Source organism: Leuresthes tenuis, unplaced genomic scaffold (assembly GCF_036924035.1).
Source record: "Leuresthes tenuis unplaced genomic scaffold, fLeuTen1.0.hap1 SCAF_20, whole genome shotgun sequence".
NCBI classification, from domain to species: domain Eukaryota; kingdom Metazoa; phylum Chordata; class Actinopteri; order Atheriniformes; family Atherinopsidae; genus Leuresthes; species Leuresthes tenuis.
The window spans coordinates 19,215,493-19,240,418 of NW_027325374.1; the positions used below are offsets into that span (position 1 = coordinate 19,215,493).

A 24,926-nucleotide genomic window follows, 5' to 3' on the forward strand; every position below is an offset into this window, starting at 1 on the left:
ATTATTTTTTAATTTCCTCTGCTGCTGTCCTGCAGCACTGCGTGTGCCAGCTGTTGTTTCTGTTGCTGGTGCTGATGGTGAACTACCAGGACAGATTGGAGCAGAGGCAGGGCAGGCTGCTGCACTCCACCGTCAGACAGCAGCTTCACACGGCACCCTTAGGGTCCCCTAACCTCACCTCACTCAGAGAGTAAGCACAACACTTGACTTCCTGCTGTCAAAGCAAGCACAACTCTGCACCACATGAAAGCTTCAGCCCCACAGAGCAGAGTGTTGCAAGACAATTCAAAGCAAACATCATTGCTTGTTAGAATCAAAACTCTAAATTTACATATTTTGACTAAGCTGCTCTTGTTGGGATTAAGCTTGAAATTAAGAATCACTGAGCAACCACATTAAGACAAAAACTGTCTGCAATTGTCTGCTTATGATGATGAATCCTTATGAATTAAAGATTTGTATCAGTTATTAATACTAAACAAAGTTCAGTTCTCCTCTATTCTACCCCACAAAATGGCATGAGACTGCAAAGCCATGTCCTTTCACAGGACAGGAAGAGCCATAACACTGGCCACATTCTTCAGGACACTTTAAGAAAGTGATTCATATTAGAAGGCCGGTGTTGCTTGAATTCACAACTGCTCTGGACCAGTGAGCCATACGTCTCCAGTAGCCTCCTACTCGAGGTGCATCCTCACAGAACTGTAATGCAAAATGTATGTCCAGTGCACTTCTTGGGATGCCGCCAACCACACGAAGAGGGGTTGCTCTTGGAGTCTCAGATGAGTTGCACATTTAATGGAGCGGTACGGTTTGTGGTTGAGATGTGGAAACGGATCCGGAGAGAGTGTCCCCGAATGTGTGCGTGGGTGCAGTCTATTGCACAGATGGTGCTGACTCAATCATTCCTTCCACCTCTTCAACAGTGCACTGTTGAAGAGGTGCAGAATCAAACAAGTGTTGAGAAAAATAAACACACCCCTGTGCAAGTAGACTTAGGATGCATAATCAGTCCTAATTCAAGCCTGCACGTAATGTTATCAAAAGATACTAAAAAGGTTTTTAGAAGTACCAAAATATTTCTAAAGAATATTAGTAATAATAAGACTGGGTCATGGGGGGCAACAGTCTCAGCAGAGATCCCCCAACCTCCCTGTTTCCAGTCACCTTGTCCAGCTCTTCCAGAGCATTCTTCTAAGGCATTCCTAAACCAGCTGAGAGATGTAGTCTCATTAAGAGTTCTGTCTGCCCTGAGGCCTCCTGCTGGTTGGACATGTCTGAAACACCTCTACTGGGAGGCGTTTGGAAGGCATCCTGGCCTGATGCCCTTACCACCTCAGCTGGCCTTCAGAGCTCCTCGCTAATGACTGAGTTCCTCACCCTATCCCATGGCCAGTTTCAGCAGTTAGGGATCAGACTGCCAAGGTTGTTACCTAAGTCTGCCACACAATCCTAATTGCACAAGAGACCCTTACAGCACCCCCTGCAGGTGGTGGATACCCATGCGTCTCACCTGGGCTATGTCCAGCAAGACCTCATGGGCAAAGGCCTGGCCACCAGGTGCTGGGCAAAGGCCTAGCTCATAATTGAGATCCCGGGTCTGGAATCCATGATTTTTCTCCATCAAAGCTTTTTTAGGTACACTTTGTCACCTGGGACCAACCCTAACAGGAGCGACGACAGGTGGCGATTCACAGGTGTGAGAATAATTAACACAAATATTAAAGCCTATATCAAAAGATCAAATTCCAAATAGGAGAAACTGTTGAATGTAGGGACTCTAATGAAAACAGAGTACAGTAAGTGGGTTATAGGAGGAAATTCCCTCTTAAAAAGGTTGCTCGATAAGGCCCATTGTTCTCATAACTCAGAAATTTAAAAAGAACGATATGCTTACACAATAAGATCCAGTACAGCATGTTTTTAAAGAGTGCAGTCTCTGTTTTTCTTACTTTCAACAAATCAGATATCTCACAACAAAACAGATATCTCCTACCTCATCTATCGCAACCACAAAAAAAGTCATTTCTGAAGGCACAAACTTACAGAAACACATTCAGTGCGCCAAATTATTTACAACTGCCGGACAGCGGTGTTGCGCAAGTTTGTACATTAAAATAACCATTTCAAAGTTAAGTTTATGGCGATTGAAATAAACCAGTTCACGTTCATTTCTCACTGTTTCATCAGCTTCTTTGAATTATTCTCCTTCCATGGTGCATAGTCCTGTGGAGCATGAAAGAGTACTGGGATATGGGCACTGGAACACAGCCAACTGAGCATTATATAGGTGTAGTCTGCACCCAACTCCAGGCCAACAGCGCAAAAGGAAAGGAGTCGTACTCTTTGGGAATGGCTTGTCGTTTTGATCAGTCATCCTCAGATATCTCCCAATACAGTGTCGATGCTTCAGCTCTATGTGGGGCCTAAAACTGGATGTTGATGAAGCTGATTTCTGTCAGGTGTGGTGGACATAGTTTGCATACAGTTGTTAGAATTTTTTTTGTCCCCATCAGAATCTGTGATGATGATCTTTGGTAGTACTGTAGTGTCCTCTGTTCCTCTCCCACACCTCACAGCAGCCATTCACTCTGGAAAAGAACATTCAGTGTTTTGAGTGCTGTTCACTTCAAGTTCTCATGTTAAAAAGAGTTGTTTGGTTCAAATTTAATAGAAAATATAAATGCTGTTCATGAACATATATATTTTAGCGTGAACAATGTATGTAGGATTGGGTAAAATGAAAGAAAAACTGTGTTTATAATGCAGACAAGCATGCTGCCCAAGGAGTGGTGCAAATGATCAACCCAGTCTCATGCAAATAGTCATGAAAACTTTTAATTTGTGTCCGCGGACACAATGTTCATTGTTTTTTTGTGCAGATGGACATGAAAATAACTCCATACTTCCTGTATGGAGTTATTTTCATAGTGTCCCCTCATCGTGTGAAATAATAGAATCTACTGCTGCATCCCATTTAAGAGGTGGAAAAGTCCACATTTAGTGGTCAGAGGGCTTGGAATAGGGAGCTTCACATGTTCAAATCTGGTCCCAACCAATTGAAATTTCATGTTAGGATTAGGTTGCTGTTCCATTGCACTTTCAGTTGCTGCACGAGCAATGGCACTTTATTGTAGAATTATTCTGTGATACCAGGCTGGTATTAATGATGCATTTCCCAAGATTTTCAGTCCCACTCTCAGGACCTTTCTCTCTTCATCCAGCTGGTCAGATACAGAGCAGTGGATCAATCACACCTTGGTGCCACACCTCCACCAGAACCCCACCATGCACCTTGTAGGCTTGCCACGGCTGCAGTGCACACGTGCGCGTGATGCTCCGGCAGTTGATTTTCTGGGGAATAACAGTGTGACAACACGCCAGCTCCTAGCTGACATGCTGCTGGCAGACAAGAGCAAGAGACAGTAAGTGGATTTGTTACAGCAGCTCGAGGCCATCCTCCAGACGTGCTGAGTGATGTGTTTATTAATATTGTTATTCTCTAATGTTGAATTCCTCTTTAAAACATTATGGAGCCTGTCACCCCATTAAAACTTGCCACAAACCACAAAATGTTTCTTCCAACAAAGTGCACTACGAGTTCATTAAAATCTGCATCGTCTGCAACCTTCCAAACTCTTTTTCACTCCAGGTTTAGAAGTCTTTCTACAGACTTCACACTCTACCACAGAGAGTCTGGTTTATTCATCTGCGTGTCTGTAGAGCTGAAGTCGACTCAGACACAAGGCATCACCTCCCTCCTCTCCATCCATCCACTCCTCATCCCCTCATCCTATTCAGGACTGGACCTTCATGTTGCTCTTGCGGTAACAAACCTGTTGTCCTTTGAAAGAATTCAGTTTGTTTCACAAAGAATTCAGCACTGTTTGTTTCATTCTCTGGCTTTGTACTGCAGATTCTTCTTCTCATCTCTGCTCTTCTCATCATGGTTGGGGAGCTGTGGTCCATGGTCATGGAGCGTGCTCAGTATATACATCAATGCCATCACTGGTTCCAGCTACTCTTGGCCTTCTTGTCACTGGTGACAGCTGTCCTCCAGCTTTGTTTCCTGTCTCTTGCTTCTTCATGTGTCTCAGAGGTACCAAATAGATTTCACAAACAGTTGGAATGACAATATTACACATATTGCTGTTACTAACTTTCAATATCCTGTATGAACCATTCAGCTGCGATCCAAGCCTGAGAACTTCATCAACTTCCACAGTGCTGCCTTTCTGGCAGTGAGGTCCTCTCAGAGTGCAGCTGTCCTGCTCACTCTACTAGTTCTGAAGGTAAATGGGAGCTCTGGTTCCTAATTATACACTATTCACAGAAACTACTTTAGCAAATGTCTGCTTGTCTCTGTTGCTGTGTGCTCTAGCTACTGGGAACCTTAGGGTTTGTGCGGAGGTGGGTAATGATAGGCAGAGTACTGCAGAGGGCCCGGAGGGAACTGTTGGCTGTGGCTGTCTTAATACTTCTACTGCTGGTGCTCTGCACTCACCTCGGAAACACGGTATGAGAAAAAAGAAAGTTGAGCTGACAGAAATATTCAGAAAGAAGAAGAGTGCTTGATATGGCTATGTCTTTGTTTCAGCTTTTTTCCCATTCAGTGGAAGATTTCCTGTCAGGACAGGAAACTGGGGTCTCAGTGCTGTCTGTCCTGCGGGGCCGGACAGTGCTCCAAAAGCTCTGCAGGGTTCACCCGGTTCTAGGACCTCTCTATGGGCTATTACTGATGGGCGGAAGTGTTTGGCTCTTGGCCAGACTCTGTGGAACTGTTCTCATCCGTACATATAGGTATACAACATTGCCTTTTAAAGGTGTAACAGGTAGAGAACCCTCTTTAGAAGTGGTTGCCATCGCTGAGCAGTGCTACTTTTTTTTGTAGTAAAACCCAATCCATGTGGCTGGAGGATAGGACATCATAAGAGAGCAGTGATTCATGTTCAGGCTGAAAAGAAACCTGAGTTAGCTGGCTCTCTGTGGGTCGCATGCCAAGAACTTCATTCACTGCTCAATTTAGCTTTTTATTTATTGATTTCTCCCTTAAGTTAATCTAAGTGAGTCACTATCACCTCGTATCATTATATGAAGTAATCCCACAGGACAGAAAGGGTAGCTGGCTGGTAGGCTAGCTGTTCAGCATGCATTGATATCTTTGACAACATATCAAATCTGTTATTTCATTCATTCTGGTGATAGGTTTGACTTGTTTTTAATGTTTTGATCTAAGTTTCCCATATTGCACCAAAATACTACTAATTTAAGATAAGGGTCCCTCTGTCATGAATATACAACTACATCTACCAGTCTCTCCAGCTTTCTCTCGCGCATTTAAAAAATTCAAATCAGGCCTTTGGGAATGGGATTAGCATGAATGTGATTACATTAACCTTAAATGTAGGCATATATAGGAATACAGAAATACAGGGATCAATCTTATTAATGCAGTTTTTCTGAGGGGAATGTATCTATATTCATGGTCATGTTTGAGAATGTAATCCTTATGGAAACATTTTATGGTGTTGCAAGAGGTGAAGTCAGAGAATTGCCAAACTGAATAGGATCTAGTATGAGGCTACTATAAATGTCCAAACAAAATGTTAGCCTTCCCCAATCTGTCTAAGTGAAGTTGGGATAAAATTGTGACCTGTTAAGAGATGCAAGATAAGATACATGTCACTTGTCTGTGCTCACAGTTAGGAAAATCAGGTTTTCCTGACAGAAGAACTATGCTTAAAGCTAATCAGTAAGAGGCTGCGAGAAGAGCAAATGTTTCCCCATCTTACACTTACCTCTGTATCCGACACTTACATGGACATGTAACACGATCCAGGTGCACTGTTGTGGTCTGTGGATACTTGTCTGTGGTTGAGAAAATGTGGTGACAAGGTAATCAGCTGTTGGATGGAGAAGTGACAGCGTGAAAATCCAGAATAAAGAACTACTTGGTTTGAGATTTGAGAAATTAGCTGTTCTCATGGCCTCCTTATCAGTAGCTATTAGCATGGCTCTTTTTCTTCTCCAAAAAACTAAACAAAAAAAAAAACTTCAGTGTGCACCGTAGCTTCTTTTTAGATATCCAGATTTTCAATGCTGAATGTAAATTAAGTCAACTTACTCCCTATATCAACTGGGACTGGCTTCCTGTTCCTCTGAGCCACAAAAAGTCTTCCGAAATGACATGTTGTATTGAATTTTATAATTATCTGAGTACCACAGAGTAGCTAAATTTTGCTGTGTCCTTAAGGGAAGAGCAGGCTGGGTTGTTCCATCCAACCATTGAACCTCAGGATTATGAAATGGTGGAGTTCTTGATCAAGAGACTCAAGCTGTGGATGGGAATCACCAAAGCTAAACAGGTAGACATAGCAATGCTGTGAAGCTTTTTCGTGGTAGCGCTGAGCAGTGGTTAGTTTGTGCTGCTGATTGTCCACCTTCCTTTCTTTTTGTTCTTCTAGTTCAGACACAGGGTGAAGTTTGAAGGCATGGACATCCCTCCCTCTAGAGCCTCACAAGAGTCTTGTTTCTCCATCCTGTCTTCCACCCTTCCCTCTTCCCGCTCCTCCTCTTTGTCATCCTCTTCATCACTGTCCCGTCCATTGTCTTCGGATATCTCTGTCAGTTCTGACGACTTGTCAGTCACCAAGCCAAAGTTTGAAGTTCAGCCTTACCTGGACAACCTGGAGCCCATCATCAATAATCTGCTGTATCGTTTTGATCGAGTAAACCAGTTAACTGAGGACATTCATGATCTGGAAATTCAACTAGAGGAAACTCAGGCCAGGAGAAGGAAAAGATGGATAAGTAACAGGGAGAAACAAGAAGGAATATTTGTGGAGTTAGGAAAGCCAAAGGAAGTGGGTGAAGACAGAACAAGAGAAGTAAGGCACAGAAAGGTGGGCCTTCTTTACCCAAGGCCACAAATTTCCCTTCCATCCTTGTTTCCATTCTCTCCCTCCATACCTCAGTCATACGGCTTTCCCCGAGTACGTAACTCCTACTCTGAATCGGAGTCGGTGCCAGTCTATCTGCAACTATCTTGCAGCAAGACTTCTTCTGAAACTGTTTCACCTCCATCCGATGTCTGTGGTTTGTCTGCAAGTTCCACCGGGTTTGGCCGGTTCCCCAGAAGAAGAGCATGGCATTCAGGGAGCTCTCATTCAGCTGATGTTGCTCAGAGGCCCTTCCAGCCCTCCGGAGTTACGCCATGTAGGAATGGAGGAGAAAATTTAGCACTCACAAATGCCAGGCCCAGAAGTGAAGAGGGGGTAAGAGGGTGTATCTGTGATGGGCTTCCACCGAAGAGGAAGGCCTGGATCTCTGAAGGACTAGAGACTGAGCAAGACTAACTCTCTGTTCACACAGGAAGTAAACGTAATCTATACTTCACCCTACTCTGAGTGACTTTGGCAGGCTTGATCTATTGTCATTTTCAGCAACAAAATGCCTTTATTTGTGCATTTCCGAAGCACTATGTTGCAAGATGCAACACTGTTTCAATCAGTTGACTTTGTTTGCTAACAGGTGCTGTTCAGGTAAAAAAGTCAAATGGGCACATCTCTGATTTACACATGTGAATTAATTCACTTATATAAAGAGATAAAACCGCTTTTGGGGTTCTGACAAATTTCTGCAAAGATCTATAACCCATGATAGCGTCCTAAACTGATGTTTTTTGTTGTTTTTTCCACATATAACTGTACCTTATAGTGACAATTCTAAACGACACTGTAGGTATTCTGATCTACAGACGAATAAAGATGTGGCCATTTGGTCCAGAAGTCTGAGGTTGTTTCATTTTTGTTTTCATAAAAACAAAAAAAACACAAAAATATACCGTGACAATTTTTCTGTGTCCATGTCCATGGGCTTTAAGTTTAAGTTAGAACATGGCACTGTGAATATTGGACTCAATTTGACCAATTCAAAGGAAAATACCTTCATACACTGTTTGGGACAGTGCCATATGAGAGAAGAAAATTGGTGGAGGCTTTCAAAACTTCTGTCTAACCTCTTAACCATGTAATATATTTGACTGCATGCAGTCAAACTGCAGTACAAAAAGCTACCAGGCTGCGTAATGCCTACTTTGATATAATACCTTTTCCTCTCAAAGGTCCTTATGGTTCCTGGCTGGACTGATACTAATCTGTTGCTTATCTTTCCCATCATCTCACTTTGAACTTGTGTGAGGCACCTGTATAAAACAGGGTGCGTACATGTGTGTGGATGCTCATGATTTTGACCTATTAAGCAGTAGAATTTTAGTTTGAATGGTTTTATAATATAATCGATCTTCACAACATCAGCTTGATTTGTTGTTTCCCCTCGACCATAGCAGCTAAAAATACTGTGGCACTCTGCACTCAGTCAGCCTTACCGATCTAACAAATTCCTTCCTTCCTCTTCCATTAGCTCTTTTGAAACCACATACGCCTGTGACATTTGAATTGCAAGTTTGTAATAACAGCACCTATGAACAAGTACTTCTAAATAGGTTGATAAAAAGTCTGTGTACTCAAGTTAAAGGAGTACAGATTGCACTCGTTTGCTTTGGACACCTGGGATATCTCTCTGAATAAAAGGTAAGACTGATCTAGGTATATTTTGAAACTAACAGTTAATGCTGAGGTCAAAAGTGGCATTTATATAGTTCTAAATATCATACCTGTTGTAATGACAGCATGTCAATGTCAAAGTACTTTTTTTTTTTCAGTCGTTCGTAAGAGCATGGGAAGTATTTCTTTTCACAGCCTGCATAAAGTGAGAGTTTATGACCTTTAGCAAGAATCCCAATCCTGACCTAATTATGGAAATGTCACCTGACAGCGGGTGGTCATTATGGTGGGCGAGACTATAACCACTTTATTTTTTTTTTCAAAGAAGTATTCCACAACAGTTTAGCAACTGTACTTTTTCTTTATTCTATTTTTTATTCTTCCAAGAAAGCATGGAAATGTGAGTGATTTTTACCCACCAGAATGCACATAGGTGAAGGGGAATTATGTCTTTAAAAGTGAGGTGAAAGAATGTGACTTATACAGAACTAACAAAGGCAACCCAGTCACAGAGATGCGTTGCGAGCACAAATAATAGATTGTCTTAATCAGTATGAATACACGGTTTTCAGTTATGTGGGAAAGTCACGTTTTCTCTGTGAGTTTGGGCCTTCCAATTACAATAAGTTTCCTTTGTTCCCGCAGCTACTTATTAGTTTCACGATGTTCTCTAAAATAATGGGTTTAAGTTCTTCTTCGGTGACCGGGACACCGCCTCCTTCATAATGCTGGCCTGTTAGTGCGCTATTGTGTGCCATGTGACAGTATTGCATTAAACGTGTGCAACCCATGTCTGCAGGGAAGTTTAAACTCCCAATCTGTATCAACAAAGTAGCTGACGTTAGCCTCCCAAAGTAACACACACGGTGGATTAGGATGTTAAGACTAGCATGGCGTCGCTCGGCGTCTAAAAAGAGCTTAGCAAAGCCTGCCCGCCTTTTAACAGCAGCCTTCCTAAGAGCGGACAATCCACAGCAAAGCTCAGAGAATAACATTAGGTGTTTTAGACAAATTCCCCACCCACCAAGGGACAGGTCACCGCTCCTCCAGCCCCAGCCGGCCTGCTACCTCAGGTAAAGCCTCGGCTAATAGGTAGTTAACGCTAGCTCGAAGTTAACCTTGCTTTGATGTATTACAGCAAGCACACTTGACTTAACAGTGCCAATTGGTGGTACATTTTCATACGTATGATGTTGCTCGTAGCATGGTAACAGTGAATGTGAGCGTGCTATGCTATTGGTTAAGATACTCCATTAAAAAAGCATACATTTTTACATTCACCAACATTAACTATTGCCAGAAAATATTCCCCAGTGAGCACAGACAATGAACATAGGTCGAAATGGCTTGTGTTTTAGTTCGGTGTAGCTACACAAGCCACTAAGCTACATTTTACTATAATAATGTATTGCCCTTTGTAACGGTTAACTTGATAACTGCACGGCTGCCCTCTGCTAACGGTGCACTTTAAGGACGTCCTTACGATATATTTGCCACAAATACAAACTTATTTTGCCGTGTACTTCTTAGACATGTCGCCCGAATTTACAGAAATGATCTTATCTTTCCTAAACATTTCACTCGTATTTTCTGAAGCATAACATTCCTACCCGTAAGCCAAGTCTGTAAATTAGACAGTATTCAAATGAAATTCGACGTGCGAATCGGTTTGCTAGTTGCTACAGTGTCAGAGAGCCTGCGCGTGTAGCAGAGCGCCTTGGTTATAACAGGTGACAGAGAGGTGGAAAAAATGTAGTGTCAATGTAATATGTGCTGCTTAAAACAACTTTAAACTAGCAGACCAATGAAAAAAGCCAACGGTTAAATTCCATACTGTTTAGACGAGGTCATTTTTATTCTAGTACAATGTAAAATGTTGTGCATTGTTATCTTTTTATAATAAATATTGTCTCTGTCCTCATCAGTAGGGGAGCTGAACAATTAGAACTGAACAATTAAGCCATTGTGTGTATTTTTTTTTTTTTGCAATTAGCAATGACTGTGAATACATTTTTGTGAATATGCTATGTCATGCATCTAGTCCGTCTGTCCTTATGAGCATGGCATCAGGGGGTGAAGGGTCAGCGTCCACTTCACACAGACATACCAACAGATTGGCCAAGGAGAAGTCACCCTACCTGCTACAACATGCACACAACCCTGTTGACTGGTAAGTCCCTTAAAACCACAGTTTGATACATTTCACGGGAGTTGATAATACATCGTCAAACATAATGTTTCTATTGCAGGTATCCATGGGGACAAGATGCTTTTGAGAAGGCAAAAAATGAAGACAAACCCATCTTTTTATCAGGCAGAAACTCTTTTCAGTCCTACTGTGTTATCAACATGCTTTAAATACTGACACTTTTTTCCATTTTAATGTAAAAAAATAAAAAAGACACGACTCAGTATAAATCATACCCAAATTTCTTATATGACAGGACTTTAAGTTGTGGACATAGTTGTGCTTCTGTAGCAGCAGATCTACCAGTAAACATGTGTTTTCTGAAACTCTGTTTGTATCTGACCACCAGTGGGCTATTCGACGTGCCATTGGTGCCATGTTATGGAGAGGGAGTCTTTTGAGGATGAGGAAATTGGTAAAATCCTCAGCGACAACTTTGTCTGCATTAAACTAGATAGAGAGGAGAGACCTGACGTGGACAAGGTCTACATGACTTTTGTGCAGGTGTGTACTTCCTTGTAGGTTCTCACAACAAAAGCTTCTGTCAGCTGTTCTTTGTTTATTCTTATTTCTTTTTACTTTTGCTTGCTGACGTTTCCAGGCAACAAGTGGAGGTGGAGGTTGGCCCATGAGTGTCTGGTTAACTCCCGATCTCCGTCCTTTCATTGGAGGCACTTATTTCCCCCCCAGAGATCAAAGAGGACGACCTGGCTTCAAGACAGTCCTCACCAGAATCATTGAACAAGTAATGATATTTTTCTCTACTGCAGCTTCTAGTGTTTGATAAAAACATCCAAATTTAAGCAATGTTGGTAAGAAGGAGCAGTAATTTACACAAAATGCTGTGACACTGTGACAGGGATGTGGCTGCATATGAACGTGTTAAAGAATGCCTTTCACTCCTCAGTGGCAAAACAACCGTGCTGCTTTGGAGTCCAGTGGTGACAGGATCCTTGAGGCTCTCAAGAAAGGCACAGCCATCACTGCAAACCCAGGAGAAAGCCCTCCATTGGCGCCAGATGTTGCTAATCGCTGCTTCCAGCAGTTGGCCCATTCCTATGAGGAGGAGTACGGAGGCTTTAGAGATGCCCCAAAGTTCCCCTCACCAGGTAGGCTCAGCAGGAGCAAGAGCGGTCAACTCAAGCTGCCCTTTGACTGCAGACACCTCAGGGATCAGGCTCTTTGGAGGGTCCTTGCATTTCCAACACAGGGACCAGCAAATAAATCACTGGGGATATAGTTAACCTCCTAACACAGCCTCAGTTGGAAGGTTGTACCTCGAAAAGTTCTTTCTGGGTTGGGTTTATGGTAAAAAAAAAAAAAACAGCTGTAATTGGTTGAGTACCGGAGTATCAGCTTCTTATTTCCATCTGACTGTCTCAGTCATCTCATGTTGAATCTCAAATATGACAAAAGTTATCTGCATGAATTGTTCTTACTATTTTCAAACACAAACAGCACGTACTGTTTACAAACAGATTTAGCTGTTTACAAACAGCGTTTACTGTTTACAAACAGCATATACTGTTTACAAACAGATGTGTACTGGTTACAAACACATTTTTACTGTTTACAAACAATTTTTAACTGTTTTACAAACAAATCTTACTATTTACAAGCAGCTTTTACTGTTTACAAACAGTGCTAACTGGTGTGCAAACAGCGTTTACTGTCTACAAACAGATTGCACTGTTTTACAAACACAGTGCTTACTGTCTACAAACAGTGCTTACTGTTTTACAAACAGTGTTTACTGTTTACAAATAGTGCTTACTGGTTTACAAACAGTGTTTACTGTTTACAAACAGATTTCACTGTTTTACAAACATTGCTTGCTGTTTACAAACACGGTGCTTACTGTTTACAAACAGTGCTTACTGGTTTACAGTTTTGAAAAGGTGTTTACTGTGTACAAACAGATTTTACGGTTTACAAACAGATTTCACTGTTTACAAGCAGTGCTCACTGGTTTACTGTTTTTTAAAAAGCGTTTACTGTTTTTAAATGCAATTTTGTGTCTACAAATAGTGTTTGAAAAAAGTATCTGGGGTAATAACTGCTGCATGTGTTTACTGTTTGGAAACACCAGGTTTAAACTCAGCCATTTAAGCGAGAGGAAGAGGGCAAGATGATGAGCAGTCACTCAGAAAAATAAACCACTGTTTCCCGATTATTTCACAGTGGTTACATTCCAAACATCAGCACAACTCACTAAGCAGGTGCCACATTACCTTTTTGTTTGACTGCAGCTAAAGTGCAGGTCTTCCTTTTCACTTTTGGTTCCTGTTGAAAAAAAATGTACTGTAGTTCAGATCTACTCCTCAGTCATAAGGAGAGACATATTTTCACATGTCAGCTGATAAATTCATCTAATCTTTGCAGGACTCTGGACCACAGTGGAAACGCAGACAGCTGCACACTGAAGGAATCATTTTAATTCCTTGATAAAACTCTCTGGGACCATAACTGAGCAATGCTTGTGGTCTAAATGCTTCTTCCAACTTTTTCTGCTCTGATGGACCATTTGAATTCTCCTCATCTGACAGGATTTCTCTTATTTTTTCTCTTTCTGTCCCTTCCCAGTGAATCTTATGTTCCTTATGTCTTACTGGTCTGTGAATCGCTCCACATCAGAAGGGATTGAGGCTCTTGAGATGGCCATGCACACGCTCCGCATGATGGCACTGGGAGGCATCCATGACCACGTAGCACAGGTTCATACCGGAGTTGTAAATGGTTGAAATTTTTGACAAATTAGTACTTGCAGATTTTTTTGGATCTCATGCAGTACTCAGGATGTTTAGTTTTTTCAGTTAGTTTATCAGAGCCTTGATTTTATAGCTATAAAAGCTGACAAGACACCGCAAAGGATTAGAAGCAGATTGGATGTACATCTAAAAACTAAACAAAAGAAAAAGACACACAGCAAAGAGAGCTGAGGGATAAAGAGAGCTGGTGCATAAAGCTTAAATGTTTGTAAAATAATCCATATTATGTGTTCATTTAAATTGAGACACTGGCTTTTGAGTATAAACTCATTAAAACAGCATATAACTGAGCTAGAAGCATGTTGGATGATAAAAACTCAACTGGCGATGACCTTATTTTATACAAACGTTGTCTTTTATGCAACATACATTGTACATTGGATTTGGCAGCTTGAGGTCTGGTGTTTAAGAGCATTTTTTCCCCCCGTTGCTGCCAAAGCAGGCAGAAGGCCGTCCCCGCTTGTTCTTGGTGTTGGTTCGGTGTGTAAGAGCCCTCAGACACAGATGCAATGGACATGCTGCTCTTTCCTTTGCTCTCATGCAGTGCTGACATTTTTAGTGCGTTAGCCTCTGGAAAACTAAATATTTTGGAGCTTTTGATTTCTCACAATTTTGGCATTTCATTGACTAAATCAATAACTAGTTAACAAAGACTATGAGGGGAGGCGTTAGTGAAAGTTATTTGCTGTTGTTAATATAAGCTGTTCTCACAAACACACCGACCCTTATCAGAGCTGGTATTAATATGCATCCTGGGTAATCCTCTTGTAATCGCATGAGCCAGGATGCCTGATAACACCATGACTGAACAGGGCTGTACATCTTACATTTGTCACACTTGTTCTTTCAGTTCAGGTCAGATTTCTAAGTTGGACAATATCAGCTAAGCTTCTGTTTTCCAGGCTATGTAGCATTTTACCTGATTATTGATATCAGAGTACAGTCATCTCTGTGTTTGTGTCCGTTTCACAGGGGTTTCATCGTTACTCCACAGATTCCTCCTGGCATGTTCCTCACTTTGAAAAGATGCTGTATGACCAGGCTCAGCTGGCTGTGGCCTACATAACAGCTTTCCAGGTGTGTGTGATGGTCTCGGGTGCATGTGGGTTGCTGTTCTTGATGTGTCGCATCTCTTGTCACATATTACCCATCCAGGAAAAGTCCCTTTACGTGTCAGAGTGAACGTGTGTTTGATCTGCTCCCGTAGTTTAGGGGGCAGCGTTGAATTAAGATGAAGCAGATACCAGTTGAATCTGCGTACAACAGGTTTTCGCCTGTGTAAACAGAGACTGAAAAACAACAACCTCATGGGGACACAAACGCATGCAGTGCTTGTGTTTAATGAAGACATAGAGGCTGCCTCAGCATTGTCATCGGATGCTGCAAATGAATCGCATGATGCTATCTATCTTTAAAGTTATGCTCTGGTTAAGTCACGACCCTCATGCAGGTGTTTTCCATGTGCTTCTACAGGTATCAGATGAGCAGTTCTATGCAGATGTGGCCAAGGACATTCTGCTCTACGCCTCCAGAGACCTGAGCGACAAGGTGAGTCATTTACTCTGCGGTTACCACCATCTCCGTGTGTAATTGTCTCGTGTGCACTTGTGTACCTACGCTGTGTTCACACATCCTCGAGGGCTAAAGCTGGGACCTTGTTGACACAAAGCCTTTGCACCTTTTTTTTTTTCACCTCCACAGGTCATCTTTTTATTTCTTTTGATTAATGAGGTGATGGCAGAGAACAGCGAACACAATTAAAACTGCACTCATGGTTGCTGATTTATCCTTTAAGATTTATTAAGTAATTACAGGCTAATCTTTCCTCAGAGAGGCGGAATCCTTGAGTTCTCATCATGACTGTGAACATGTTAACTGTTGTTTTCAGGGGCTGAGAGACAGCTTCAGCTTCAGCTTCAGCTTGATTGTTGAACCCAAACCAGACTTTTAAAATACTTGTAGGCTGACTGAAATTGTACAAAGTCTAGTTTCTCAAAGCCCGACTAATGCTGAAGGGGTCCAGATCACTCCTGTATGTATACGCTCAACTCGACTCAAATAAGCCGGGATGATCTGGCCGGGCTCCGAAGTTTCATCTTTCTGTGAAAACACTAAAGTGTATGTGTGTGTTAATCCAACAGAATTCCCAATCAACCTGCTCTCATTCACAAATGTCTCTATTTCTTTTGTCAGACAGCGAAACGTGTCAGAAGTTTATCTTGAAATGCAGCCCAGAAAGACTTAAAAGCTTAAATCGCTGAAAGCCTTCCCAGAGTGTTGCTCTGCTCTAATAAAACCCTTATCCACGGTTTCCTTTCGCACAGCTTCATCAGGAACTACGATGGAAACTCGCCTGCTTTCTGACTTAAGTTTTCATAAAGAATGATCAGTTCCCAACAGTTTCCTCATGTTCCAGTGGATCAGTCTCAAAGGAAAAGTTCAGTTTCATTAAGATCTTCTTGTGTAAACCTTTTTATCATGACGTCACGTTGTTTGTTTTCAATCAGAAACAGATTAATTTGGCTCCATTTGTCCAAAATGTTTGGAATGATTCTTTTAAGCCTTTAAATTGCAGTAAAATGACAGTCAGATGTCTTTCTCCTCTGCAATATGAGCGATATCCAGTTACTAATCCATTCAATGTGAAGACTGGGCTGCTTAACGAGGACGTGGCAGATATAGTGATGTGATACAGGGAAACAGATGACTGATAAATCCACAATCTTTAGTTCAGGGAGAGGATCAGAGTTCAATCAGTTAATTACTTCTCATTTCACTGTGCTCCTTTAATGCCAACAGAGCACATGTACTGCAAACATTCAGTAAGCTGTGACATTAAGGCATCAGCAGTCAAATGTATGATTCAATAAAATATGGAGTTGCATCATGAGAAATGGGGGCTGTTTGGTGCTTGAGCTTCACCTGTTTGTGAACTAAAACTTGGCATATTTCAGCCTTGGCTGCTGTGTCTTTTAAAGTTGTCCTAAAGACCCGTCGACTCTGACAGAGTGAGAACAAGCTGGTTGAGCACCTTTTTATCCATTCATACGGATGGTTTCCTCCTACTGCTGCGCATATCCAATTCATCAATCCATAAATAAAAGAGTCTTTTATTTAGATTGAACGTCTTTGCTTTGACGTGTGTTTTATACGGTACGGTTGGTCTGTCATAACTGCTTGTCAAACTTTGACCGATGGTTATGTAGAAATAGGAACTATATTAAGAGTTTGCTTTTGTTTAGTTGCCAACAATAGGCCAGGTATTAGCTTAGAGATGGAAAGCTAACACAGTGCAGCGTTTTATTCCTTATCTGATAAACTCGTCACGCTGTCTTCCTCCCAGCCAAGTGTCATGCTGATTATCTTAGTTTAAAAGCTCGACTTGCAAAATATACGACCTCTCCAGGTTTAATGTCTTTGCTGAAAGTCATACAGCTTCCTCAATAATTCTGGTATTTTCTTAAACTGGAGCCCATTGTCCTGCACAGCAGGATGCTTCCAGTAGAATCTGATGGATGAAGAGTATCCCGCGGTAATAGCCCTCTTTCTCTTCTCATCTTGCTCTGCAGTCTGGAGGCTTCTACAGTGCAGAGGATGCAGACTCTGTCCCAGCATCGGGGGGGGAGGAAAAGCGAGAGGGAGCCTTCTGCGTCTGGACGGCGTCAGAAATCCGGGAGCTCCTGCCAGACGTGGTAGAGGGCGCCACAGCAGCTGCCACACAGGCGGACATCTTCACGCACCACTATGGCGTCAAGGAGCAAGGAAACGTTGCACCAGAACAGGTGCTTTTTTTTTTTTTAAGAGTCGCTTTTATTGCAGTTTGAGGTAAAAGCCTCGGGAAGATTGACATTTGGTTTAGTTAATTCAGACTTTAATTCAAGCTTTCAAGGTGTTAGAGGCTGCCCATCGAGGCGCTGCTATGACTTGTATAAGAAAAGGTTTACTTCCTGTGTTTAATGTTGCCAGGACCCTCACGGGGAGCTGCAGGGCCAGAATGTGCTGATCGTGCGTTACTCTGTCGAGCTAACAGCTGCTCGCTTTGGCATCACGGTTGAGAAAGCCAACAAAGTCCTGGCCTCCGCCAGAGCCAAGCTGGCAGACGTGAGGAGGATTCGGCCACGCCCACACCTGGACACCAAGATGTTGGCCTCCTGGAACGGTAAAGTTTCCACAAATTTCCCTTCTTTGCCCTTCGTTTGGCTCACTTTCGAAATAGGCGGAGATTACTTGTCATTCTGCATGAATACGATGCCAAATTCGACGCTCCTAAACATCGTTTGTCGAGCACATTGTCTCCGATCTTTCTAATTACTGAAGCACACGCATAAGTCGCACACATATACACACCCACAAACTTGGCTCAACAGCCGACGTCTCGAGACGGTGTGTCAGTGAGGTAATGAGGCTCTGCGATCCCAAGAAGCTTCCAATTAAACCCGAGCCTCTTTCTCCTCTCTAATGAACAAACCCCCCCGTTAATCACCTGTCCTCTGCTGCAGCACTTTGAAGACCAGGCTGTGCACCAGTGGCTTTGATACGCTACATGAAAGAGGAGCGCAGGGATGGATGTAGAGAGGGACGAGGGAAGGAATGAGAGCGAACATGGGAACTTCAAAGAGAGGGGAAAGTAACTAGGCTGATTCTGCGGCTCGGTCGCACGTCGCCACCTTGGCAGAAAGAGCTGCGATGTTTTAAGAATTGTGACTTTTTTTCTTTTGAACCTAATCACCACAACGAGCGTCACCTCCACTGCTTCCTCCCTGTCAGGCCTGATGCTGTCGGCCTACGCTCGCGTTGGAGCTGTGCTGGAGGACGAGGCCCTGCTGGAGAGAGCGGTGCAGGCAGCCGGCTTCCTAAGGGAGCACCTGTGGGATGCTGAGCAGCAGACCTTACTCCGATCTTGTTACCGCGGAGACCAGTTGGAGGTGCAACAGATGTAAGAGAGAGAGAGATATTTTTGATGAAAGATGGCAGTGTTGTTATTTTTTCATAAACAGCATCTTTTTATGTTATTGATATCATAAAAAGATGTAAGAATCTAATGGCAGTGGGTTGAGTGTCGAAGGATAATTTGGATTTTTTTTGTTTTGCCTTTAAGTTTGAGCATCAGAGAGCATGGTTAAATGCATTTATTTTTGTAGATGAAAGTAAACTTTCTGTAAAAAAGCTACCTGACAGGAAGGGGCGCGGGGGGGGGGGGGTGACGTGACGTGACATGCAGCAACGGGCCCGAGCCGAGGCTCAAACCCAGCTTCAGCTTCTGAACATGCTCATTTCTGAAATGTTGTAAATCTTTCTGGGTGGAATAGTGGTGCAGATATTAGCACCATAGCCTCTTTGGCTGCATTTGCATGCTGAGACTGAGAGCTTGGTATATAAACAGTATACTCAGGATATCTTAGCTGATCTGACTTGCACATTCTTGACATGTAAACACCTTAATAGCGTTTTCACAGCATTCGGCAACACACTTGGGCTCCAGTTTCCAGGCTCACTTATTATGAGCGACTTTGAGCCCTCTTTCTTTTAGGAAGCCAGCCCCGCGTTTTGGACTCGTTTTCATCGGACAACTTGCTTATTTTCGTCACTCTCGCAGCAGACTCAGAGCAGAACGGGATGGCTCTCCTATTCTGTTATCACTGGAAAAAGACTTTGTCGCACCTGTCTTGCTGTTTAAAAGATAGATTTGGCTGACTGTGCAGAGAAGGTTTTCACTTTTAGGTACAGGAGCAATAAACAGATGCACTTCTAGGAAGGTTAACAGGAAACCATGTCTGGGTAAATCAGGTTACAGTCAGAAATCAGAAAACATGCTCTCATGCGCCGCAGTAACCTGGTTACGGTAAATCTGCAATCCTCTGTCATGGTGCTTATTTGAAAGGAGATTGAGCATCTTTTAACTGGATTATAGAGGCCTGTTGAATGACCTGTGATGCTGAAGAGGTTTTTAATTTATTTGTTTGTTGTTGTTCCCGGTCAGAGATGACAGTGCAGTGAGAGGAGGCTCTTACCCCAGCCAGCTATGTGAGCTCAGAGGTCTTTTTTTCCTTTTGAACAAAACAGAAACGGCACAATGCTCTTGGTTAAAATGGTAAAAAAGATAGTTTAATCTCAAACTCGGTGCCTTTTGGAGGTCAGTACGTCCTTTGCTCAACTCATGAAAGACTCAAAGCCAGAAACGATCAAAGCAAGCATTAAACAAGCGGAGAAAGCAATATTTCACGTCATTTTTCGTCTTTTCGCTTTCTTCCCTCAGATTGTTGTCACTGGCAGCTGTGCCTCGTCTTTACGCATTCCTTCTTTATGGATGTGAAGATTCTTCAGTTTTAGAGGAGCTCTCAGCTTACTTTGGCTGTGCCGTGGACAGGCATTTTAGGCAGGGTAACCCGGGACGGGTCAAAGAGTCTAAGGGTTTTCTAAGTTAACATGAACTGGGTGAGTTGACCAGATTATTCCAAAAGGGGTTCATACACCTTTTTTTCCCCCCTTTCACCTAAGTTGTAAGGTTACTCCAAAAGTTCTGGAAGTCTCGTCCCTGAGTCAGTGGATGAGGTTGTTTTTGAATAACACCTCATAGCACCTCCACAGATACAGCGTCTCTTGTTGATTCAACACCACAGCTCCACTGTCCTCGTTCTCTTGGCTAGCCCTGTGCCCTAGTTACTGTGAATGAGTGTGAAATCAGCAGAAGAGTGTGCCAGAAGTCCCACCACATCATGATGAAATGCGTAGAAGTTTAAAGACCCACGTGAACAGCGGCACACTCTGGCCTTGTTCCACAGCTCTCGTCTCATTCGTTACTGTCCAGTTCAGGGCGGCGTCAACACTGAAAATGCTTACCGAGGCTCTTTTGTTGAGGTTTAGTTTCCATACATGTGTGAATCACTTTCTCATGCGTGGCACATATGGGCGGTGAGTTAATTTACCAGGAGGAATGGTAGGTGTAGGACCGAACTGGGTTAATAGGCTGTGGAGAGGCTATGAACTGATGTCGGAGACTTTCTGAGGCTCTTGCTTGGAAATGGATGATTCAGTGTCTTCCTACTGTCTTCAGGGAACACTGTGGGACTGGAAAGTAGTGCCTCCAAAAATGTCAACTCACTACTAATTGACTTGTCAACGTGTTTTTTTGCACTACATTTAGCCGTGATTACTTTCCAATGAATTCTTAATTCTGTATCTCTTTCTCCAGGCTTCTTGAAGGACATCCCAAAGCTCTTCTTTGGATGTCGGCTGCCTTTTGTTCCGTTCTCTGTCAGATGATCCCACACTGCTTCAATAATGTTGAGGTCCGGGCTCTGGGGAGGATTCATCCCTCCATAAGACCTGTTGCCACTGATTTTCAGTCCACTTCTTGTGTCATTTGGCATAGCTCAGCCATTTCTCCCTGTTTCCCTTCCTTAAGAATGGCTTCTTGACAGCCACCCTTCCATGGAGACTATTTCTGATGAGGCTTCAGAGGGCTGCCCTGGTACTTTTTTCCTCACTGCACACCATGCTGAGATATGCCAAGTTTTCAGCTAACAGATCTTTAGGAATCTTTTTATGTCTGTCAAACTGTGTCATCTATGGCATTTTTGTTGATGCAACTAAAGAAATGGGAACAAATGACATGTATTTGCAACAGGCTGCTAGTAACAAAGTGCTTAAAGATCCCATTTAATATCGTTGTCTTTTGTCCCTTATGTGTAGACACAACACTAGTTCTTCCTTTGAGTTAGTTTCTTGTTTTATAAGTGAATGCGTTGCATGTGTTGCTCAAAACCACAAAAAAGAGCACAAGAGGATCTGGCTCCTTGGAAGCAAAATACAAAGACATGAAGGGTGGCTCAAGATTTACTGTAAGTAAGAAGAAAACTAACAAAACAGCTCTGAAAGCAAAGGCATTAATGATTCATCACCACTGTCACTACCATTGTTCCAGGATTTTGAAACATGCCAGTTAAGATCTGTTTGCTGTCAGCCACAAGAGCTGAATCTTAACTAACGCTCATTCAGACATTTAGGCAGCAAATACACTCTGAGGTTTTTTTATCTGCCCGTTTGTTTTGGCTGATATTAGACGTCCACGTGCTGTCGGAGTTAACATGTTAATAGCACGCTGAGGCGGTCTCATTTTTATGGTGTGGATATGAACAAGTCCACTAGATTCTAACGGTGGAAATGCACCAGTGCAGCGAAACAAAGCAGAATGCAGTCGCTCTGAACACTCGGAATAATATTCATTTATCACAGGCGTGCATCAGCCAGGCACACGTGTAACTCAAACTGCGTTAGTATCGACCATACGTGACAGACCGCACTTGGCGCCGCACAGTGAAAAACAACAATCCATCAACCCTCCAGCACGTAGCCGTAGTTTCCCACTTCCAACTTTACAACCAGAAAGGACAGAGTGACGAATTAACTTTGCATCAACCGCGTCTTTATTTCCGCTCCCGAGACACTGAACGCAGGGAGCGGCGTTTAGACAACAGACGTGTTGGAATGTTTTACCTTCTAACGCACGCACTGGCTGCTCATATGTACTCACTTCTGCATCCGACTCACCACAGCGTCACCATAAAGCACATTACCCACAATGCCAAAGACATAGATTCAGCTTGTAGTTGTACGTGTTTGCATTGAAACATTCTTTATCTGACAGCGATGTTTAACCGATGACAAAATTCCATTGACATGCAATTAATTGAGATTAACTATGTAATTAAGCGAGTGATTAAAGCAGTCTGAAACAAGGGCTGCACAATATATTATTGCTATGCAGCTCTTCTACAAAATCACCCCAACAGTTGTTCATTCTTTGGTAATAAGATCAGTAAAGCTTGTGAAGTAACAGTGTGTTTCAGATGAGAAGAAAACGGTACCCCGGGCCTTAATAAAACAGCCTTGGAAAAGAAACAACCTGGTAGAACATGTCTCCACAAATCTGGTCTCAAATCATCGTTTTCAGTAACGCTGAACAAATCCCGATAAACCTGTTTCCGCACAAAGAAATGCAACCAAACACATTGGGTCAATTTGCATGAACAATTTAGACAGTAACACCATTTTCAAAGCACAAGTCTGTTGTCAAACTGACAGCAAATCACACAAACTTTTAGTAAAATGAAACTCTGGGCGCTTTGGGACTTTTCAGAAGGGGAAAAAAAAAGAAGCATCATCTTTTCTAAAGCACTTTTCCTTGATTTTGTTGAAAAATGTTTCTTCTTCCAGCCACAGAAGAACCAAGAAGAATCCCAACATTTGGGTGAATTATCTCCTTTCTGCCATAAAGAATGCTCAAACGCTCCAGTGATGAATAAAGCAAGGCCCGCTGCACCGTTCCTTGGCATTCAGAGACTACCACAGCTCTTACCACGGTTGCCACTCAGATACTTCTGGGTCATTTCACTCCATTAGGAACTTTCCGCGCTCAGTTGACAAACCAGTGCACCTGTGTGAATGGGCTTGGTTTAGCTTTAGCATATTTACGTGGGCAGATTCCACAAAATCTGTTTCTTTTTTAACATTTTGACACACTGTGGCACTTTGCTCATACTTGTAGTTGAAAGAAATATGTTGTGAACTATAAAAACTCTTACTCGGGCGGGGGGGTGGGGCACAAACAAACAAACAATCCAGCCGTAAGCCGCGCGTGAGAAGGTAAAAAAGCCCTGTTTTATTCTTGGAGCCAAACACTGAGCAGACCTGACACCTAATCCTGAGCCCACGCTGTGTTGTAACAGTGTCGTAAGCGTGCTCCTTGGTGCTCCCGCCCTGCCTTCCATGCACTGTTTTTGCCCAGAGTTATGAGTCAGGCGTAACGGTGCCTTTTAGAGTGCATCCTGTGGTCTTTTAGACGATGCAGTGGGTGGTTTGAGAACAGCGATACAGTCTCAGAAAGAAGAAAATAAAGGATTAGGTGTTCATGGGCTGGTGCACAAAGCAATTAGATGTGAAATACGGGCATGTGAAATGGATTGCAAGGGTATCAACATTATTACAGGACAACAAACACGAGCTGCGTCGTGTGATTCATGAATCGAACGTGGAAATCTCTCCCTTCTCTCCATATTTCCCTCTCATGTCTTTTATTTTCCTGCATGACATCATAATGTTGCAGTAGTTCTTGTTTTATTGCATATCGCGTTGCTCGGATCTTACATGCAGTCGCACAGAGAAGCATTTTAGATTAGTCTCGAGCATAAAGGTCAGCGTTGTAAAAAACCACGAGGCTCAGAGTGTCTGCATGAACTAAATTGCTGCAGTTAGTTTCTTGCTCTGAGGCTTATTCAGGGGGAAGTGAAGTGCTGTGCTATTGTATCAAAGAGCCATTAGAAAGCTATTATTCTAAAACGCTCCACTCGGGATATGATATGGTAGACTGACGTGGTGTTTTAACTTTGCTTTTAGGGAAATGACTCATTTAACACGCACCGTTGAATGTGTGAAGGGAAAAGGCGGTTGAGTTTTATGCTTTTGTGTTTGTCTGTTAGTGAGGTCCTCTTCAGGTCTCGTCTCAGGCTGCCACCCCGCAGCTGGAGCCCCCTCCCAGCCAGATGACTCGTCTCTGTAGGACAGAAGAGGGCATTCTTTAGTTTTAAAGCACTTGGCTGAAGCATGTTGCTTCGTTGGAAGCGCCAGCATTTAAACGTTGGTTACCTAAACCTCTGTGGAGTCTGCATGCATGTTGCGCCAGGCTGTTATCAGCTGGGACCTGAAGGGAGTTTATTGTTTTTCACTTTTTTCTTTTCACCATCAGTGAATAATGAGGCCCGATGAAGGCTGACGTGGCATTAAACACAACGGCTTATAATGTGAACGGTTGGATACTAAGGGCGTACTTATGAAAATACTTTGAACCAACTTTGAACTTTCAATTTAGTTTCTGTTACAGTGAACACTGGAGCCTCGGGGGATCAGAGAGATCTGTTTAAGATTTGGAGAAGGACATTAAACCCAGCCCGTCATCTCCAGTCCAAAAGTGCTCTCTGTCTCCTTTTGACTTATGTGTCACCCTCTCTCTTGTCTGTCTGAGGAAGATAGGCTGAGATATGACTCCTCACCTCTTAGTGACCTCTCAAAGTCATGCACTTCATCTCCTCCAAAGCCCTCTCCTGTTTTCAGCCTCTTGACCATCAGCCTCTCCTGACACAGCACTATCTGGCTTCCTGTCACTGCCTGTCCCCCTGCACTCACTCACACGGCGTGCCAATGGTGAGAATTTGAAAGGGGAGAGCAGTGCTGCGTGGAATAAGGTAGCATATTAAAGAAAGTTGTACTCATGGCCAGAGTTTTGGGACTCAGTCCCCACACCGGGAAGGGCATGCCTTGGACGATAAATCACTTTCAACATCAGTGGTGGTGAAGGGATTTGGAAAGTGACAAGGACTGATGTAGGCAAACGCCTCCATGTGTGGAGAG

General features: G+C 42.9%; 2 protein-coding genes across 3 annotated transcripts in view; both read left to right on the forward strand.

Annotated features, from left to right (window-relative positions):
• pkd1b (polycystic kidney disease 1b) overlaps nucleotides 1–7,685 on the forward strand; it is a 37,285-nt gene extending 29,600 nt beyond the window's left edge. Inside the window, exons 33-42 of the mRNA XM_072373951.1 lie at nucleotides 36–190; nucleotides 3,225–3,425; nucleotides 3,653–3,827; nucleotides 3,917–4,099; nucleotides 4,188–4,292; nucleotides 4,382–4,516; nucleotides 4,598–4,800; nucleotides 6,254–6,365; nucleotides 6,465–6,595; nucleotides 6,629–7,685. Of these exons, the coding sequence (XP_072230052.1) occupies nucleotides 36–190; nucleotides 3,225–3,425; nucleotides 3,653–3,827; nucleotides 3,917–4,099; nucleotides 4,188–4,292; nucleotides 4,382–4,516; nucleotides 4,598–4,800; nucleotides 6,254–6,365; nucleotides 6,465–6,595; nucleotides 6,629–7,355 (2,127 nt within the window). The 3' untranslated portion in view covers nucleotides 7,356–7,685. The remainder of the gene's footprint in view (nucleotides 1–35; nucleotides 191–3,224; nucleotides 3,426–3,652; nucleotides 3,828–3,916; nucleotides 4,100–4,187; nucleotides 4,293–4,381; nucleotides 4,517–4,597; nucleotides 4,801–6,253; nucleotides 6,366–6,464; nucleotides 6,596–6,628) is intronic.
• Nucleotides 7,686–9,330: 1,645 nt separating this feature from the next.
• spata20 (spermatogenesis associated 20) overlaps nucleotides 9,331–24,926 on the forward strand; it is a 39,277-nt gene continuing 23,681 nt past the window's right edge. For both annotated transcript variants that reach the window (XM_072373481.1, XM_072373482.1), the window contains exons 1-12: nucleotides 9,331–9,637; nucleotides 10,606–10,734; nucleotides 10,814–10,878; nucleotides 11,102–11,256; nucleotides 11,354–11,497; nucleotides 11,660–11,861; nucleotides 13,336–13,466; nucleotides 14,493–14,597; nucleotides 14,994–15,068; nucleotides 17,090–17,302; nucleotides 17,487–17,679; nucleotides 18,288–18,456. In XM_072373481.1, the coding sequence (XP_072229582.1) occupies nucleotides 9,441–9,637; nucleotides 10,606–10,734; nucleotides 10,814–10,878; nucleotides 11,102–11,256; nucleotides 11,354–11,497; nucleotides 11,660–11,861; nucleotides 13,336–13,466; nucleotides 14,493–14,597; nucleotides 14,994–15,068; nucleotides 17,090–17,302; nucleotides 17,487–17,679; nucleotides 18,288–18,456 (1,778 nt within the window). In that variant the 5' untranslated portion in view covers nucleotides 9,331–9,440. The remainder of the gene's footprint in view (nucleotides 9,638–10,605; nucleotides 10,735–10,813; nucleotides 10,879–11,101; nucleotides 11,257–11,353; nucleotides 11,498–11,659; nucleotides 11,862–13,335; nucleotides 13,467–14,492; nucleotides 14,598–14,993; nucleotides 15,069–17,089; nucleotides 17,303–17,486; nucleotides 17,680–18,287; nucleotides 18,457–24,926) is intronic.